The sequence below is a fragment of the Melanotaenia boesemani genome, chromosome 19 (genome assembly GCF_017639745.1).
Source record: "Melanotaenia boesemani isolate fMelBoe1 chromosome 19, fMelBoe1.pri, whole genome shotgun sequence".
Taxonomy (NCBI): domain Eukaryota; kingdom Metazoa; phylum Chordata; class Actinopteri; order Atheriniformes; family Melanotaeniidae; genus Melanotaenia; species Melanotaenia boesemani.
This window is the reverse complement of record NC_055700.1, coordinates 7,999,410-8,018,741: the sequence shown is the minus strand read 5'-3', so window position 1 is coordinate 8,018,741 and position 19,332 is coordinate 7,999,410. Positions and strand designations below refer to the sequence as shown.

At 37.4% G+C, this 19,332-nt stretch overlaps 1 protein-coding gene across 5 annotated transcripts in view; it reads right to left on the bottom strand.

The window, feature by feature from the left end:
• The window catches only part of fcho2 (FCH and mu domain containing endocytic adaptor 2), a 44,057-nt gene extending 25,168 nt beyond the window's left edge, over positions 1-18,889 (bottom strand). For all 5 annotated transcript variants that reach the window (XM_041969348.1, XM_041969350.1, XM_041969351.1 and 2 more), the window contains exons 1-7: positions 18,740-18,889; positions 8,270-8,361; positions 4,548-4,622; positions 4,318-4,459; positions 2,140-2,292; positions 1,823-1,927; positions 798-896 (exon numbers count right to left, since the gene is read on the bottom strand). In XM_041969348.1, coding sequence (XP_041825282.1) covers positions 798-896; positions 1,823-1,927; positions 2,140-2,292; positions 4,318-4,459; positions 4,548-4,622; positions 8,270-8,361; positions 18,740-18,772 — 699 coding nt within the window. In that variant the 5' untranslated portion in view covers positions 18,773-18,889. The remainder of the gene's footprint in view (positions 1-797; positions 897-1,822; positions 1,928-2,139; positions 2,293-4,317; positions 4,460-4,547; positions 4,623-8,269; positions 8,362-18,739) is intronic.
• Positions 18,890-19,332: the final 443 nt, after the last annotated feature.

Sequence of the window (19,332 nt, the reverse complement as noted above, 5' to 3'; positions counted from 1 at the left end):
TCTTTCCTCCCTCCTCCAAACTTTATCAAATGATGGCGCTCCTAATGTTTTATTTATCATCAAACCACAATATCTCAGACAGCTCAAGACTTTCTGGTTTGGAAAGACTGGTTTGCTTAACCAAGCAGCATCTGAAGCTCAGAGGCAGGAACCATGGAGCGGATTAACCTGCAGTTTCCTGTCGCACCTCATTCTTTCAAACTTACCACAATGAAGGCAAGAGTGAGATTATTTGGTGGAGCTGTGTCGCCCCCTACCGGACCCAGAAATCCAAAACAGCAGCGAAGCTGCAGATTAATGCAACAGAGCAGCAGGGTGTAGTTAAGTCTTGATTTATTCTGTATGGCAATAGTAAGTATGATTGCTAAATAAATAAATTAAAAGAAATCTCTGGTTAACATTAAAAACTGACTAATGTTGTTCTGAATGATGTTTGAAAGCCTTCACAACTGGACTTGATGCAATTTTCTCAAACCTAAACACACATTTCCAGAGACAATGAGACCATTGCAGAACTTCTGAGTCTCGGATACCGTATTAGGCAAGTGTTTGGACTTCTGGAGGCGCTTTCGATAGGTCGAGAGGGAGTTTTGATCAGTTTTTAATTGCTTGGCATAAAAGGATGAATGGAGCGTTTCCTGCTTCTCAGTTAAATGATTAGCGAGATCAAAGATGACACTAATTGATATGACACGCGGCGAACCCAGTGAGCACAGGCTCAGGTCAACAAAGACACCTACTCCACCCACAGGAATGTCTGAGAGGACGTATGTGCGCATGTGCGTGGACACACTTACCTCTCCAATCTGGATGTGCGTTTCATCCACAGACTGCGAGTATGAGCAAATGATCTCCTTCATGTGGAGAATGTGGTTTTCTTCAATGTCTTGGAATTTCTGTAACACAGATTGATGATATTTATAGTGCTGCAATGCAACAAATCAGTCACTTGAAGCAAAATTAACTGCACATCGACACATTTGAATCTTGGTCTCCGTCTTGCTAAACTGACATGAAAACAAAATTAACATAAGAGCAAAGTACAATCAAGTGAGCTTTGCTCTTTTGCTTCCATGTTCTGTTATTGGGACCTCATATCTGTCTGAATGGGTGGTCTATGACCATCACACACATAACAGTCCTTACTCAAGATGTCATTTCCAGTCATTTCTGGCAATAAACAGAAGTACTGCATAGATAGTGAATGAAATAATTACATAATCAACAAGTCGATAATTATAACATGGACAAAGAAGATTAGTTTAAATAGTCACAAAACATCCAGATAAGACACTTCCTTAAAAACTATACTATTACTGTCTTTTACCGGTTATACTCGCGCTTATACGCTCAGACAAAGAGAACACACATGTAGGAGGCCCGATGATGTCAGAAAGCACATGTGTTCAGTGTTTATATGTCCACATGTGCGGCATGGGAGATGAGCCGTAGACTGTGATCCTGGGGAAGCAGAGCTACAATGCTGCTTTCTCTGGGGGAAAACAAAAACGCTGGACTAACTGGAACCAGCTCTAGTGGCGACGTTGCTGTGGTACAGGAGGATATGGAGGCCAAATTCTGTTGATCTGATTTTAATTTGGAGTTTATCTAATCAGTCTCTCAGATGGATCCAATTAGGGTTTTCCACGACGATTCTGTTACAGAGGAAAAAAACACAATCTGGAGATGGTACAGGGCACCAAACGTGGAACAGATGCACACCGGACTGGCAAATTACACAAAGTGTTGCCACAAAGGCAGATAATAAGCAGAGTTTGTCAGAGCACACAGAAAAGGGAAAGTCAGTTAACTTTTATGATACCTGTGCAGTTTCTGCCATCTTCTGTTCAAACTCAGACTTGGCTGTGGCATATTTCTCCACGTAGGATTTGTAGGCCTCTGTGGCTTTTTTGGCTTTCACTCCAGCCTGTAAAGTGCAAACAAGCAGACAATGACTTTCTATTTTTCTGGATAAAGCAAAATACCACCAAGAAAACAGACCTCTACTCAACATCTGAAGGCAAAAACTTTCAGGTTTAATGTTTCTGTCTAGAATTAAACATTGAGACACTTCATCATACCTTACTACCATACCGTGATTACAATGGTGTGTATGCACGTGCGAGTGTGACCTCCCACCTTGTCCACATCTCTCTGGGTGGCCCCTTCTTTGCGGAGACGTTCCTGCTCCACGGTTTTGGCATTGTAGATCTCCTTGGACTTTTGAAGCGCCTGAGAAATGGTCTGGATGCTCTGGACGGCTTCCAGGGTTGGTGCCACTTCTTCTTTTGTCTGAAAGAACACACGTCTTATTCATTAACTCATTTAACAGGCCAAATAATATGTGCAAGTCTCACCCATTCCACCTCATCATAATAAACAGACAACACTTGTCCTGGAACACCCTTTGTTTATTATGTGAGTTTGAAAAAAAACAGTGTAGACAGAGGCCCTTTATGGCTCTAGTAAAATACTATTTCAGATTCTCAGTTTCATTCTCACGCGTGTGACACAGACCCTTGGCAAGGCACAGCGGGAAGCAATTAAAACTATATAACAGCTATTAAAAAATGTATACAACTCTCTATTTGATCTAAACGCAGAGCCCTTCATATCAGCTTCAAACATTAAAAGGACATAAAAAGAGATGTATAAACACGGTAATTGCTTACAATTATGGTGACCACACAGTACGCTCAGTCGATGGTGTCTTTTAACAGTCAGCATCATTGCTGAACCCTTGTGTCTCAGTTATGACACAATTAAAATATAATGTAAGCATTTCCACAGGGCAAAATATATGTTTGGTTATTCATACTGCTTGAACACATCATGCAATGTGTCTGCAAGTCACCTGAGAAGAGGTGGTGAAGAACTGACAGTCTTATTTTATCATATTAAAAGTTTCAACACAACTCGACTAATCCAATGTAACTATTTTACTTTCTGTTCTGTGGTTTCATGCATGAAAAATAAGCTGATGCAGTGGCTCAACAAAGTTAGAAGGGTGAGCTGTTAAAAAACAAGAAACCACAAAAGACTGCATTGTTAGTTGAGAAAACATTACTTTTTTAGGCTTCTTGTACATGCTGCTGTTGAAACTTGTACTAGGCAATTAAAAACTGGAGCAGAAAACCACTTGAATAACTGAAAAACTATTAAAGAGAAAAAGTGACTTGTGTCAAGGCACACTTGGATAGGAGCCAACCAATCCTCACCCCAATCACCCACACCCCACATAAAACTGATAAAGAAGAAGCCATTTATTGACAATAAATGCCAAAAGTCATGTCAAACACCACCATGGAGTGAGAACTGGTGTGTGTGTGTGAGTGTGTGTGAATTTGAAGTGACAAAATTTATAGCACATGTTTGGAATAATAATGATAAATCATAAATATCCAGTTTTGAGAGATTAAATTTGGGAAGTTTTGGGCCACATAAATATGTTTACCTGCATTTTAACAGTGTGGTTTTGGTCCATGTAACAGTATTTTTTATATTATCATTGAAATGTTTTAATTGGTTGAAGTAGTAAGCATGTAACAGACACACATGCAAAAGTCTATAGCGAATAAAATGTTATTTATTAATATAAGGTTGATAAACAGTGTTAAATTTTGTACATTTAAACAAACAAAAAAAACTTAAATGCATGACTTCATGCTAAAATTAAAATACAAATATCAATACACTGGCCCCAAAAGTGTGTATAATTCTGTAATAGAAATATGGAAACAGTAATAATTTTAATGTTGCTCTTGTCTTCCAGAACAAGTCTACTCTTACTCTTTTATGTTCTTTTTGGCCTTATCATTTCTATCATCTGATATAATTTCAAATGAATGCTAAGAAAGGCAAAGATCATCTGTTTTGAACAGAAATAACTCATGTATCATATGTGTCTTCTTGATGTGGACCAACGTTTGCAGCAGAAACCAGTTAACTGACTTAATTACCAGCATGAAGCATGAAACACAACAACAGCGTTCAACATCAACTCTTTTAGGACAAAAGTACTGATGAAATCTTACTTACAGAAACAATGTGGTTTGTGAAGAGGTAACTTTTATAACTGTGTAACTGATAAATCCTTTGGAAATATGCAAATCACTTAAATAAGTGTTGTTATTTTCAGGGAATGTAATAAAATTAGGTAACATTATAACTTAAAAAACTCTTGGTGATGGTGGAAAAGTTAGCCAAGAGCACTTATTGGTACTTGTAATAATACAAATATAATTATAAAACACTTGAAAGAAAGCTTCCATCTTTTATCAAACAGGTATTTAGTCCCATAAATGTGCAGCTCCTCACCTTCTTGTGTGCTTTGGCCTGCTCTTCCACGTACTTCTGAACTTCTTTAATAAGTTCCTGTAGTTTCCTCACTAGCTCCATGTGACAACCGGCCAGCTTCTCTGTTGAACTCTTGAACACATCCCACATTGGAGCAAATGTCCTGCAATAAAGGATGGTAAAGGAATATTAATATATGCATTTGTGAATCTGGAATTTCCTTTTGAGAGCGTTTCATTGCACAAACTCACCCAAGCTGATTAAAGTTGCCAGCTGACTTGGCAAGTTTGGTCATTGACCTGGCATAGGCCTCTTCAATGGTACTCCTAGAAAACATACAACACACAGCTTATTAACTACAGGCCAATCTCAAATCTTCCGTTTCTAATTAAGATCATTGAAAAGCTGTTTTTCATCAACTAAATGACTTTTTAACACAAAACAACTGCTATGATGTCTTCCAGTCAGGCTTTAGACAGCACCACACCACTGAATCTGCTCTGACCAAAGTGATTAATGACATATGTTTGAATACAGACAACAGAAAAATGTCAGTCCTGTAGTCATACTTGACCTCAGTGCGGTATTTGATACAGCTGACCACAATATAATACTCAAACAACTTGATAACTGGGTGAGTCTCTCTGGCAATATGCTACACTGGTTTAAATTTGATTCACTTTTTTAGAGAACAGAAAATACTTTATGTCAATAGGTAACTTTACATCTGAGCAGAACAGAATTACATGTGGAGTTCCCCAAGGTTCCGTCCTGGGGCCTCATCTGTTTAACATCTACACACTCCTACTGGTACAAGTCATAAAGAACAAAGTAGACCACATCAGTCCAGCTCTGACGTCTTTACACTGGTTGCCCGCCTGTCAAACGATGGACTTTAAAGTTTTGTTACTGGTCTATAAAGCTGTGAATGGTTTAGGACCACAATACATCAGTGACCTCTTGACCCAGTATGAATTTACCAGAACCCTCAGGTCATCTGGATCTGGTCTCTTATCAATTCCCAGAGTCAAAACCATAGAAGCATAGAAGCTGCACTCAGCTTCTATGCTTCACATGCTAGCTCAAATGAGACGCTCAGTTTATTTAAAGACCCACCTGCAATATTTCATTAGTTTTGATTTTAAAAAAGTCCAAATCTTTTTAAGGTGGAATTTTTAAACTTGATCATGATTCAACTGTTTTTTCAGCGTTCTATTTCCTTTTTCTTTTGTTCTTAACGTTAAATGATGCTTCTTATTTTATTATTATTCTTATATTTTATTATTGTGATCCAGTTCATGAGGACACCAGACAAAGAAAAACAGCATAAATGTTTGAGCACATAAAATTTGTGTGGTCAAATTTATGTGGTTAAGCCTGTGATTTGTTCATGAACCTCATGTTAAATACAACATTGTGAAAGCGCATGTTTGAATCCCCTGTTCCCCACAATTTATTCCTTTATTTCTTTATTCTGCAACAAAGTGACAGGAGGAAAAAAACAGTGTAACAGCGAATGCCTGAATTATGCATATCTCCTCCAGCCAGCTTCTCTCTGCGGTTATGTCTCAGGAACAAGGTCAGCCAGGGGGAAAAGGGACAACCATGCACATACACACACTTCATAAACATCATAGATACTTGCATGTACGCACAATCATCCCACAAATACACGAACTTAAACACGACCCTGGACAGTGCAGAGGATGCGTCAAGCTAGAAATTCTGCCACTCCCACATCAAAATAGCAGTTTATTTTAATACTTAATCAGGCTGTTGATGCTGTGAGAGTTTCAGCAGGAACTTTTGACTTCTGTCCACCCTTAACCTACACGGTCTTAAATCATCATCTCAAAACATTACAATACAAATGTTGATCACCTATGTTTTAATGTGTTAACTACTGTTGTAAATATGAACTAATATTATCTCCAAGCAGGTTTTTTAGCAAAAGTTGCATATTCAGATGTCTCTTTGTTATGTTTATTTGCAAACATTATTTGGATTTGGTACTACACACTGTTTGCATAATGAAGTTAAGTGTTATGATTTTGTAAATGAACATAGCACAATAGCATATTATTAAAGTAATTATGCAGCATGGAGTATTGCTATGCAGAATGGATTTTCAACACATTTTTGACCACAAAAAAAAGCTAAAGTGTGCTTATTTGGCTCAGTTTTTGTCAAACAAAAGTGTGAACAGTGTCTCTTCCTGGACATGAGCATTCCCAGGTGAAACATGTTCACTCCAAATAAAACTAAATTGAGAATATAACATTGTGTGGTTGTTTTAAATGTTTATGTGCAGATAAATACACCTATAACAGATTGTATATGTGCAGGGCTCTTAAGGCATTACCAATGTTGTCTTATCCCTCAGTGCTGTTAAGAAAATATGCATTAACTGACAATAGAAAAAATACTGGAAATATTAACTTGGGGCACTGAGCATGTTTCACCACCAGAGGAAGCCATTGAGCACTTTCTGAGAGAAGAGACACCATGAAGTGAAAAATTTCAGTAACCTTGAAAAGCTTGGACTGAGTAGACTTGATTATGATACTACTGAGCAAAAGTAAACAATGAGTAAATCACTACCTAACCTCCTGTCTGCTTCTTAAATAATGCATTTCATTTGGCCATCGTATAGTTTAAACAACTGCACATTACAGACTGTGAGGTATGTTAATATTTAAGAAAAATGTAAAGTTAAAATCCAAACAAAATTAAGTAGAATGGTTTAAAGAGTGATTTAATGCTTTTACTGAAGGTGGTTCTCCTTAGCCCTGGTCAGCACTGTTCCCTCACAGAAAGAAGGTTCATGGTTTGAATCTGTCTTTTTCTGTGTGGAGTTTGCATGTTCTCCTCATGCATGCATGGATTCTCTATGGGTACTCCAGCGTCTTCCCACAGCCAAAAAGTATAAATTAGCTTAAAGTTTATTTGCTGTTTTAAAATGACCCTAGGAATGAGCATAAGCATGCATGGGTGTTTTTCTGAAAAAAATTAAGCAAGTATAAAAACAGGATCAATGGATACTTTCCCTTTAAAGCCTTCTGCCTCTCAGGAATTGCTAATGTGCACATCTATGAAAAATAGTGAAAGACTACATAATCTAACAAAGTAGAACAAAGGTAATAAACAGAACCAGATTTTCTGTGGGATTCTGCCACAATGGCTAATTGTCATTTATCTTTATCAAATATTCTTCAAAATCCTTGCTTGATAATTACATTTCACTGATCTTATCAAAATGTGCACAGTGTGTTAAAGTGCCCCAGTGTGTGAGAGCATGCTTAAAAGGTAGGCAGACAATGGAATTTGCTGCTTGATTCCAGTGGTAGACCATCTATCATGTGGCAGGCTATAAACAAACACCTTCACGAAGTGAAGCAAATCTCCATGGAGGTGGGAACCATTTAAAAGGAAACTGTTATTATGGTATTATCAAGCTGAAGACAGATGGTGTGTAACATAACTCCAGGTTACAGATGAGCTTACACTTAAGCTCTGTTGGCAAAGAAATATTCACAGTTGTATTAAAATACTGCACTTCCTGTTTAAATTCACATGCTTATATTTTTATATGCAACAACTAGAGTTTTAACTTTTTCTTGTAAGAGACATATTTGAGATAATCTGAGAATAATAGAGATGATCTGTTGACTTATTATTTACTAAGACCAATCATTTAAAGACATATATAGGAAATTCATCAATTTAAGTTGAAGCAATAGAAAAACTCAGCAGGACTTCAGATGTGCACCTGCAACAAACAGGCAGCAGTTCAGTTCAATTCAATGATCATTAGTAGCACTGAAAGTGAAGTTTGACTTTTATTAGAAGCACATAAAACTGCAGCTACTGACTTATGCCAACTGCACAAAATTTTAACATTAAGACACCTGAACAAGAAAGAAACGTTAGACAAAAACTAAATTGAGATCAAATAAAGACCACCATATCTTACCTTTCTCTGATGAAATCTGTTAGTTCCTTTGTGGAAATTTGGCCATGCTTCATGTTATGATATAGCACATCGAAGCCATTATTTTTTTCTCCCTGCATGTTTGGAGACAAAATGAGTCGGAAAAAAATACATATTAGAATAGAAAAAGTAAAAACAAAATAGCACTTACATCGTACAAGGGTCACAGATCTACATTACCATAAATGCTTTTTCTACCATCAGCATTCTTACTGTCTGCATAGCCTCTAGTTGCATCTGCAACAGCTTCTGGTCAATCATACTCATCTTAGCCATGTTTGAGATAAAGATCTTTAAAAAGAATTAATAATAGGAGAATACTGATCTAATGCTGGACCCTACAATGCAAGAGTTTGTTTGTTACCATGACAATGGTGTCCAGTTGCACTGATGCTTTAAAAATGCAATACACTTCTAAATAATTAATATAAAGGAAAACTGTAATGCTTAAATAACCCTTTAATGCTGTATGTATCATATTTGATACAGTTACTAATACCTTTTGCATCGCTTTATGGTTAAAATTTTGCGCCAAACCCTGTTGTACACAATCTGATACTTGTGTTCTGCCCCCTGGTGGACACCTTTTGCACTACAATAATATAGGCATTTCACATTGTTAAAAACGATAAATATACTTTATTTATTTATTTTTTTTTACATTTTTTGTACATTTACATGTTTGGGTTGCGCTTCAAAGAGTAACATGCCATTTTGGTAAAATGACACAGCACACTCAATAAAATATACTTTTCACGTTATGGCATGTATTTAAAAGACATTAAAACAACATAAACTACATTAACATGTTTGCTATGTTATATGTTCACATTTTCTAGATTGTATTATATTGGTATCAAAACATTTTAAACTCACAAATGAATAGCAGTATTAGTCTGATCATCTACATTTTATATAAAAGACTATAAATGTATGCTAACCTAGACTGGTCTGGTTTAGCCAAGTTATGTTAGATCACCATGGTCCTGCTAAGTAACTGAGCCAAGCTGTATAAGTAAAATGTCTCTCTAAGAATAGAATTAAATTTATTTTATTAAAATTTATTTTAATTAAATTAAAAAAAAGACCAAAAAATTCACAAAATTCAAACCAAATTTTAATATTTACTTTCAAAACTAAGAAGCTAAAGGATTAACTTAAAAAAATAAAAACTTTAAAACCTAAAGTTATTGTTAACAGTCACAAGCACTAATATTTAATTAGACCGCCTTTAGCTTTTATTGTGGCACACGTTTGCTGTGGAATCATTTCCATAAGCTGCACACAACATCCGTTTCCATCCAGGGATGCATTACATCTTCACCAAGATCTTGCATCAACAGGACAGTTAGTGTTAAAGAAGCTGTATCTAACTTTCTGGCTTTGAATATATGTTTCTAACTTGTTATGATGGCCACTGACATTTATAATGTACACTCTGGAGCCCTTGTTGCTCAGCAGTGCCCCAACTTCTTTTTTCCATGACGCTGTGTAACTTTACAGCAGCATTTCACTTTATAGCACCCTGTCACATGCCGACAACTGGATATCAACACACCGGCCGTGTTGAATGCAGACCATGGCTGATTCATCAAAGAAACACAGGGGAACATTATCAGAGGAAGAGAGGAAAAGAAAGAGAGAAAGGGACAATGCAAACGACAAGACAAGAGTCAACAGATTGAACTGTACAGGCTGGAGAGAGCTCAGAGTATTGGTAGGATGCAAGATGGATGCTGATTTAGCCATCGTGAGAGGGCACCTCACTAAGAAAATCTGCCAAAGGCCAGTGCATGTAAATAAAACGTGTTTTGCTCCCTGAATTACTCCTTCACAGTTTAAAACCAATGAATCATGTCATTTCCCATCTTGGAACATGCCTGTACCATCAGAAAAATAAAAATCTACTGACAGAAAAACATTCAGTATATGGAGGTCAGTCGGACAACCTCATGTTTTGTGCACATGACATTACTGAATTGAGACCTAACCAAGTAAAGCAGGTTTTAATAATAATGCCTTGGACACCTTTTTAATCTAGCTTTAGTAGCTTTACCAGCCTCCTTAGTTGTTTGGTTTTCTTAATGCAGACCAATAATATGATTCTTTCTTTTCCATGACTACATGACATACCTTCTGACAAGATTGTTGAAAGAACGGGAGGATACTACTTTCATTAGTTAAGGTTAAGTAAACAACTTGTTGCCAAAAAAACACATTCACTTCTGCTATACTTTCCAATGGTCTTATTAAGTTTATTTAAATGTGGGTGGTGATTTTGTTTTTGTGGCCAGGCGAGTTCATTTTAAATACCCTACAGTGTAAAGATTACTTTGTGCAGGCATTATTACTTATAAAGAACACCTCAAGGAGTCGAAGTTGTAATGCTGATATGTGTATGTATATATGTTATATGGGTGTATTTTGGGCCCTGATACTTTAATTTAAACCAGGCTAAATATTTGGTTTTAACCCACCTACTCTCTACCCAACCCACTCCTCTAATAGCCCCTTTCACAATGGCCAGGCACTGGCATGGTGCTGGTTCCCAAACCAAAGTTGGACCTGGCCGGACCGTTAGACTGAAAAAAAAGAAAAACAATTTTTTTTTTAGAAACTGAAAAGTAAGTTCTCAACCTCAACCCAGCCTAGGAGCTGCCTTTTCCTCTGCAGCTCCGAGGCTGTGGAACACCCTTCCCTACCACCTGAGGGTCTCGCAGACTGTAGATGCTTTCAAACAAGACCTAAAAAACTTTTTACAAAAGCTTTAGGCTAAATGTTTTTTTTTAATGTTCACCTTTAAATCTTATTAAACATAATTTTAGTGAAATACAAATAAAATGTATTATAATCATTATTATTATTATTATTATTATTATTAAAAAAACAAACACCAGAGCAAATAATCAAAAAGCTTCAGACTGTGAAGAAAGTATACTATGACAGTAAAAATCAGGTCAACTTCCACAGCAGCCATGACCGAGTACCACCTCCCTTCCCTGGGGTCTTCTCCAGATGAAAACAGTGGGTTGACTACAGAACACTTGTTGAAAATAAAGTTAAAACAGTCTAATTTAGGTTTATTAAAGACTGGAATAATTAATGTTCTACAAAACGTGAATGCCGCTGCGTTGTGTTGCCTGGCAACCAATTTAAATTTTAGTAGGAGATTTATGTAAGCTTGTGTTGACATCCTAACATCTCATGAAATTTTCTCAGTCATCTAAGTATACTATTTATTTTTGGAAACAGTGGGTTCAAATGGAGTCTGATGTCGGTTTGTGTTTACTTCCGCTTAGTAAAGCCAGTAAAGCCCTACCACTTTGGTTCTGGTTAAACTGGTGTGAACACAGGCCAGTTCGCAAGAAAGCATTGAGGTCAGGAGACCCCAGAACCAGAACTGAAAGTGCTGAATGTCCATTGGTTTATGAATCATTGTAGATGTATCTGAATGGCTGGTTTGTCATACTTTTTCTCTTTAAATCCTGCTTGTTTGCTGACTTGATGACGCAGATGAAGGCCACAAGCTGAAATGTGATAGGCAAACAAGTTTTATACAGTACACAAGTGTTGCCAGAGTTCTGACCTCTTGAAGACAAATAAGGTAATCTGTGCACTGCATTACATCCTTATTCTTTTAGAAATTCTTGTTTCACCTCAACCCCTGGCTCTCACAGATATTTCCTTGTTCCTGGAGTAATCCAATGTCAGCAGTTTGGCCTACAGCCTACAACATTAATGCTGCTTTAACACATGGCTTTAGTTTTGTTTTTCCATACAGACCAAGATAAAAGTTCAGGACGTTTGTGCCAAAATAGCTCAATGCTAAATCCAAACAGAACTACAGTATATTTGCTGAGCAAACAGACATTAAAAAGAAAAGCATCCTCCTCTAAAGCAACGCCTCAGAAGCCTACATTTCACCCCACTAAGCAGACCACTAAGATGTCTTCTTGTAGCAGCATGATGACTATTAAAAGTCTAAATGTTACCTCTACATGCAAACTACAGCACATATTAAAACGTCAAAACATCTTACTCAAGGACTACACTGCACTATAACCCATAATAAACACAACGAGATAGACAATGAAAATTGGCCAATCAGTCTACAAAACTGGGAAGTGGCGACAGTAAGCGAAAACACACAGCTCCAAACAGAGCAGAACAGAAACAGGAAGAAAGTCCATTCTGTACAGCAAGTCTGGTCATGTGGAATGTGATATCAATGAACACAAAAGAAAAATAAAAACAAACACAGGAAACACCTAAGGGCGTTTTTGATTTTTCACAAGCTACAACACTGGAATTAATTCTGGAGGCAGAAAAAAATATATATATTGCAAAGCAATAGCTGAGAATTTTGTAAGGACGGCACCTTAAGCAAACTGGAAAAGTCAAAATCTTTTCAATTACTGAAAACATTTTATTAGGATTGTACTGTCTATGAGCAGCAGAAGGAGGAAGTGAAACCAGTTTCTCGACATTCTTGTCAAGATGCTTACTGATGAAAACACATACAGAGTGTTTAATATCCCAACCACACATTGGGAAATTCAACTATACTCTGGACGAACATGACACAGTTCTTACTCTCTGCTCCACCCTGAAGGCAGGATAACTTGCTGGGAAGTTACCAGTCAGTTATGGTTTGTTTGAGCAATAGCTCTGGTTGCAGCTGAGACAGCATTAGACAAAAACGGAAGAAACCATAAATGCCAGCTCTCCAACATTCAACCTGTGCCTTTGCTGCTGCAACATCAGTTTGACTCCTGGCTGCGACATGCTAAATATGTCTTCGTATAAAAATGTAGGTAACAGCCCTGCGACTAGACAGATACGTCATGGTTGGACATTGCTTTTGCATTTGTTTTAGCAACATCATGATGATGTTGCAAAAACATGAGCAGAGAGAAAAAGAACATTAATAGAACAAAATTACAACATACACTCAGAGACTTAAAAGCAATTCAAGAAAGAAAGGTTTTGTGCTTCTAAACCGTGGACAATAGAATACCTATAATGGGCATTTTTACACTACTTTCTATCATCTGAAGGACCAAACAGCCAAATTATTCAGGAATATAGAGAAATAAGCAACAGTTTATTCAACCATAATAAAGATATAAATATATAATCATTAAACAAGCACATTAGTGTGTTTAGCTTTCTCGTCAGCACACAGACTGAAGCAGTGACATCAGCTAATGGCCTGCAGCAGACTTCATTTTATAGACATATGTTTGCAGAACTGCTTTGCAACTCCTTTGTGTATTTGCACACAATGTCATCCATGTGATTATAGAGTAAAAAAAAAGCAACTCATAAAGTAACTGACATCCTCAATCTGAAACACCACCTTGAAGAACAGACGCAAAACCACAAAGCTGTAGTTTATCATGGAACATCTGCTGGGCAGAGCAGGATAGGAATTCACTGTCTTTTTTTTACAGCACAGTGCAAGTTGTAATATCCTGTGTGTAGGGAATCGAGTGTTTATTGCCTGACAGGCAGTAATATAACCTGTAAAGTGGAGAGAGGTCTGGTTGTCTCAGTTTTACCCTGTAAAAACAAAAGAAAACTGCAGTGTACTTAGTTTGAAGCTTCTTCTTATTTCGGACTGATTATTCATTTGACTGTCTGCATCTTTTCAGTATTGGAGCATTTCATTCAAAAACTCTTATGCTAGACCTGTTTTTCTGGTCAGTAGCGTATATAAAATGCATAGGACATCTGACTGTAACATGATTTTCAAGATAATTCGATAAGTTGTCGTGAAAGCTGTGTCATGCTGAAAAAGAACATTGCACACAAAGTATGACATTTGGTATGTCGGCCTGAAAGTGGAACTATTTCATGAAAAAAATCCACTTCCTATGCTTAAGCTGGGTGGAAAAGTGTGCATTCTTTATGTACATATATTACTTAATGGTGCAAAATGTATAAAACGGATGATGAGTGTCATTTAGGAGGCTTTGGTCAAACATTTTCCACTAGCAGCAGACAGAACTAGGGAAAAATAAAAGCATAACATTGAGAGCCTCTCAGTTGAAATGCCTTTCTCTCCGTTCCGGGTGGATGTTCAGGTGAAAGAAGGAAGTAGTATGTCTGCAAACCTCTGCGAAGGAATTTAGAGTTAGCTTAACATGACACTCACTCTGCACAAATATAAGAACTCTTCAAAATATTCGTATTATGGTTTTGTTTAGTTTGTTTCCCCTTTTTCTTTTAGTTACAGCACTTTGTTTCTTCCAAATGGTCTGCAGAGTTACAAAGCCTAAATCCAGGCCAATGGGAATTATTCTGTCCCACAGGGAACACTGTGTCTTAACTTACTAAAATGCCATTTATGTCAGTCCAGCAGTTTCAACAGTTCACCTCATTATATAACACATTCTTAGAATACACACCTAGCAGCCAGTTTGGCACACCCTTGAAAAAAGCTAGTCAAAATGTGCAGCTGTCATTATTTTTTCTATAAAGAAAAAAGCTATGAACAAAGGCCATAAAATATACTGTTGTTGCCTGCAACCCACTTCTGGCATTCTATTCTATTCTATTCTACAGTCATTTAGCAGACGCTTTTATCCAAAGCGACTTACATTTGAGAGGACGAACAACACAAGCATGAATTCAAACAAGATGGGACGTCATAATTAAGTGATAGTCAGACCGCTTTTGAGTCCAGTTGGACCCAGGTGCTGTCATGTAGTGCTAGTGCAGTGCATATAATTTTTTTTTTTTTTTTTTTTTTTTTTTTTTTTTTTTTTTTTTTAGTCATTTTATTTAAATACAGGATCACGATTTCATCAAACAATATCAACTAGGTCATAAGTGCATGATTTCATCACATAATATCAAATTGGGCATAAGTGCATGATTTCATCACACAATATCATCTTGGGCATAAGTGCACACAGCTTCTTCAGTACTTGGTTGAGCCAAAAAGCTGGACAAATCTTTCTGACTCATTTAGTTAAGCATTAATGCCATGGTAACGCCGCCATGAAATGTGGAATTAAACAGTTGCAGCTAACGTGGCTAATGGCACCGTTTTTTCTGAACTCACATTTTTGTTTTTAAATAAAACCAAATAACCAACTAAGCAGTTAACGTTTACGTTTTTTCTGTTGTTCGACGATGAAAGGAGTATGAAATAGTGACCAAAAGATGGCCAGCAAGGACGGCACCGTTAGCTGACTTTCAATCAGATGACGCTGCTTGCTGCTGTTCTACTTTTCAAAAATTTAAGAGTTGAAATTTAGTTAAAGACAAAGGATGCATTTATATGAAATTGATCACTTACAGAAACCTTATGAGGAAACATTGATTTTTCTGTCCTACAATCCCAGCCATGTGACTAGGTTTATTTAGTCTTTTGTAACTGTAGTTGTAAAAATTATTTTTGATCAGACAAAGAGTTTTTTAAGGAGCTTTAATTTGACCTTTTTGACATGTTTCTACTGAAATCTTTGATCAGCTGGGTGTGAGCTACTGTTTTCATGTCATCTTTTGTGCTTAATAAAATGTGAAGCTGGTGTCATGCAACAGTGTTTAGATCATTTTCTATGCTTAAACTGCAGGATAAACCTCTAAAATCATGTCTCAGTCCATGTCTACCCCTCATAACCAAATGCTAAACATCAGTTGGGATTTTGTTAGCAGCCAATAGCTTTCAGAAGGCCACACTTGTTCTCTTAGGTCAGGGATTAGCCAAGTAACCCAAGTTTTGTTTTTGCTGAGCCAGCCAATCAGTCAGAGAGGACTATCCTTATCAGGACAGGAGCTTAAAGTGACAGCAGCAAAAACAGAGTGTTAAAGATTGAAAGTGACAAAAGTTACTGCAGCAACACACAGTATGTGAAGACAAAACAGTTTTTAACAATAAAATGTGTAATTATTTTCTAGAAAATATCCCAAATAATATAAAGAACATCTAAATTATCGTGATATGGACTCTTTAAGCACAGATAACAAAACATCAGTCTCATATGTGATATTAGGCTGGTACAAGTTATTGCAACTAACAACAGGCTGAGCTTTGTTATTGACAAGTATAATGTATATAAAAGACCAATAAAATGTATACAGAAGAACACAGGATGTCATATTAAGAGCAAATGGGGAGGATAAATGTCAGAACAGGTTTGTTTATCGCAGCTTGTGACTCTAAGCTTTGCTTGTATGTGTTTAAAAAAAGGTTAAACATCAACCATGAAGACATGATTTCTCTTTTCACCAAAACCAACATTCAGTTTTCACTCTAGATTAACTGATCTGCACGTGTCTTAGCAGTGACCTTGCAGCTTTGTTGCCAGCCAGATTTTCTTAAGAAGGAAAAATGGAAAGCAATTTGGTTCCTCGTACTGGTGTGTTAAAGGTAACCTGAAGAAATGTATCATCAGCGTCCAACTATTTCTTCCTCCAGTCTGACACTTGTCAAGTCGGGCCATAACTTCTGGTCTTAATCTAAGATTTGCTCAGTGAACTGTGTGTGTGCTCTTTTAGACCACACACACAGCATGGAGACCGGGCAGAAAGGGCTATCCTGTTGGCTGTATCAACACTGTTTGCTTATCACCCTGCCATCTTATTTTCCCATGAGATGCTGCAGGCTAGGAGCCTGCACATTTAACATGAGCTCATAGTTTTATGTAATGCTGCTACCACACCAGCCCACATACTTTCAGCCAATGTCACATACACTGAACTAAAGTTACAGAGAAAAAGGAGAAATGGGACTAGGCCTGCGAGTGAGTCCAATGAGCAGAAATGCTTTTGCCAGTAACCAGCCAAGTGCTGCAATTTTGACAGAGAAATAACATTTCTGCACCATGTCTGGCTCCTATTTCCAAAAAAACTTGTTTTTCAGCTGAGGGGAGAAACTTATATCAGACATTCATGCCAAGATTACAAATAAGGAAAAAAGCCAATAAAATTTCTAATAATAATAATAATAATAATAATAATAAAACAGAGTAAAACTGCATTAGATGGAGAAAATCTGTGATTTTTGCATTCTTTGCTAAACTAAATGGAGCATGAAAAGTCTCAAATCCTTGTGTCTGCTTGTGGTGAAGATTTGTAGTCAAGTCAAAAGGGAAATGGATGCATCCCCTGATGCCAAGTATGTGTGTGTGTGTGCCCTGCATATCAAACACACAGCTGATCATTGGAATCACTGCATTCTCTTGTGGCTCACTGCAGGGCACAAAGGGCAGATTGAAGAATCAGGAGTGCCTCAGCTCTTCACCTTTCCATTTAGTTAATGATGGAGTCTCCTTCAGTAAAAATAAAAAACATGCCAGGATAGCATGACTGAACTTTCTACCAATTTAAGAAACTTAACTTAATGTAATTTTCAATCAACACACAATTTTTGTTATCAGTAGATCCTCTCTGGCTTTCTGCATGTGTAACTGGGATCAGATAAAGCAGAAACTTCAGTCTGTAATTTCCTACCTTATAGAAGAGCACCTACAAAGTGAATAGAGGTAATTTCCATTTGAGTTACTGGTTAACAAACAGAGCACAATGCTTTAGCTACCCAAAATACACAAATTTGTGAAGTTCTGTTTCAATACACCCAAACAAAATCCTTTCAGTATGTAAAGATGTGTGTTTTTTGAACAGGTAAATCTAAAATACTGAGGGGCAGGGGTTCAGAGCTTTGAATTAGCTCAAATAAGGCTTAATGTACAAGCAAGAAGGATGACCTATACTTGCTATGTAAAAACAGCAACTGTTTTCACTTTTAATGACACCGTCTTTCTTCTTGGAGTTATTTAATTAACAAGTAACAAAGGGGGTAGGCAGAGTCTGCACGAAGACAGGCTTTAACATAGCCACGTCAAATTATTATCGACAGGGAGATGACCTTTAGCAGCACACGGACACACACGCTGCAACATAAATAAACCAGAGATACGATCAGCTGTATAAATTATATGCCAATACAGCAAGAGTCTGATCCTTATTTTAGAGCTCTTCTAAGTTACTAAAACATCTGGACTCTCACCGAAACTTTGTTACAGAAGATAATGACGCGTTCGACGAAAGGTTGTGAGTGACAGCAGAGGCGTCCAATAGCATTCGTGGAACTGACCGTAAACATTCCAAGCTTTCCTGACGCAGCCAATTAAAGGAAGAAGGGGTGGACGTTTTAGAGCTCCCAAGTTAGATTGGTTCACAGAGGCCCAGACCCCAGGGCAGCAAAATAATCGTTGGAGAAAATTAACGATGGCCGCTGGGTTGTTGACCGGTTAGTCTGGCGGCACCGGACAGTGTCATTACTACCGGACATAACATTCAAATTACACCACTACCACTGAGACGTGCATGATACTCGATTCCCAGCTGACATGAGCATGATTTTAAAAAAAAAGGAGCACAGCAAGAGAATAATGAGGAATTGCACCGGTGTAACCACCATGATCACAAAACACCACCTACCCAGAAATTCTCTAGGAAGTAGGGCGTTATCATCTTGTTCTATTTCCGTTTGCCGCTGCACTTGAGTTGGTTGTAAGGCAACTTTTAAAGCGTAAATCATCCACGTTCTCCCCCGTTTCTGTTCTATCTGCCTTTCCCCGTTTTCCTCCTCTCCCCTTTCTTCTCCCTCCCCACCGTCAGACTCCACCTCCACTCGGCTGTACTGCGCCTCTGCCTGCGGTTTCTTGAGACTGAACGAAACAGCGCTACCAACAGCTTGTCGCTGGATGAAGTGCTGCCTTCACGTGCTCTGCGTAAATTTCTCAATATTGAAGGCGCACTATAATCTGAAAATAAATATAGGTATTTGGGTTGAGATTATCTAAAATATAGATTATCTATCAGACCACATTAAAATGTACAATATATAGTTAAGCCCAAAGTTACACTTTTATACTAAACACAACAAACAAAACTGTACTTTGTAAAATTCTTGAGTCACCCTCTTTAGCCACCTTTTGCGGAGGAGGAACCAGAGTTTCCTGTAACATTATTTTAATTATCTTGAGCAACATATCTCTAGGCTTTCTGAGGCTTTTTCAAAGTTTTGAAGA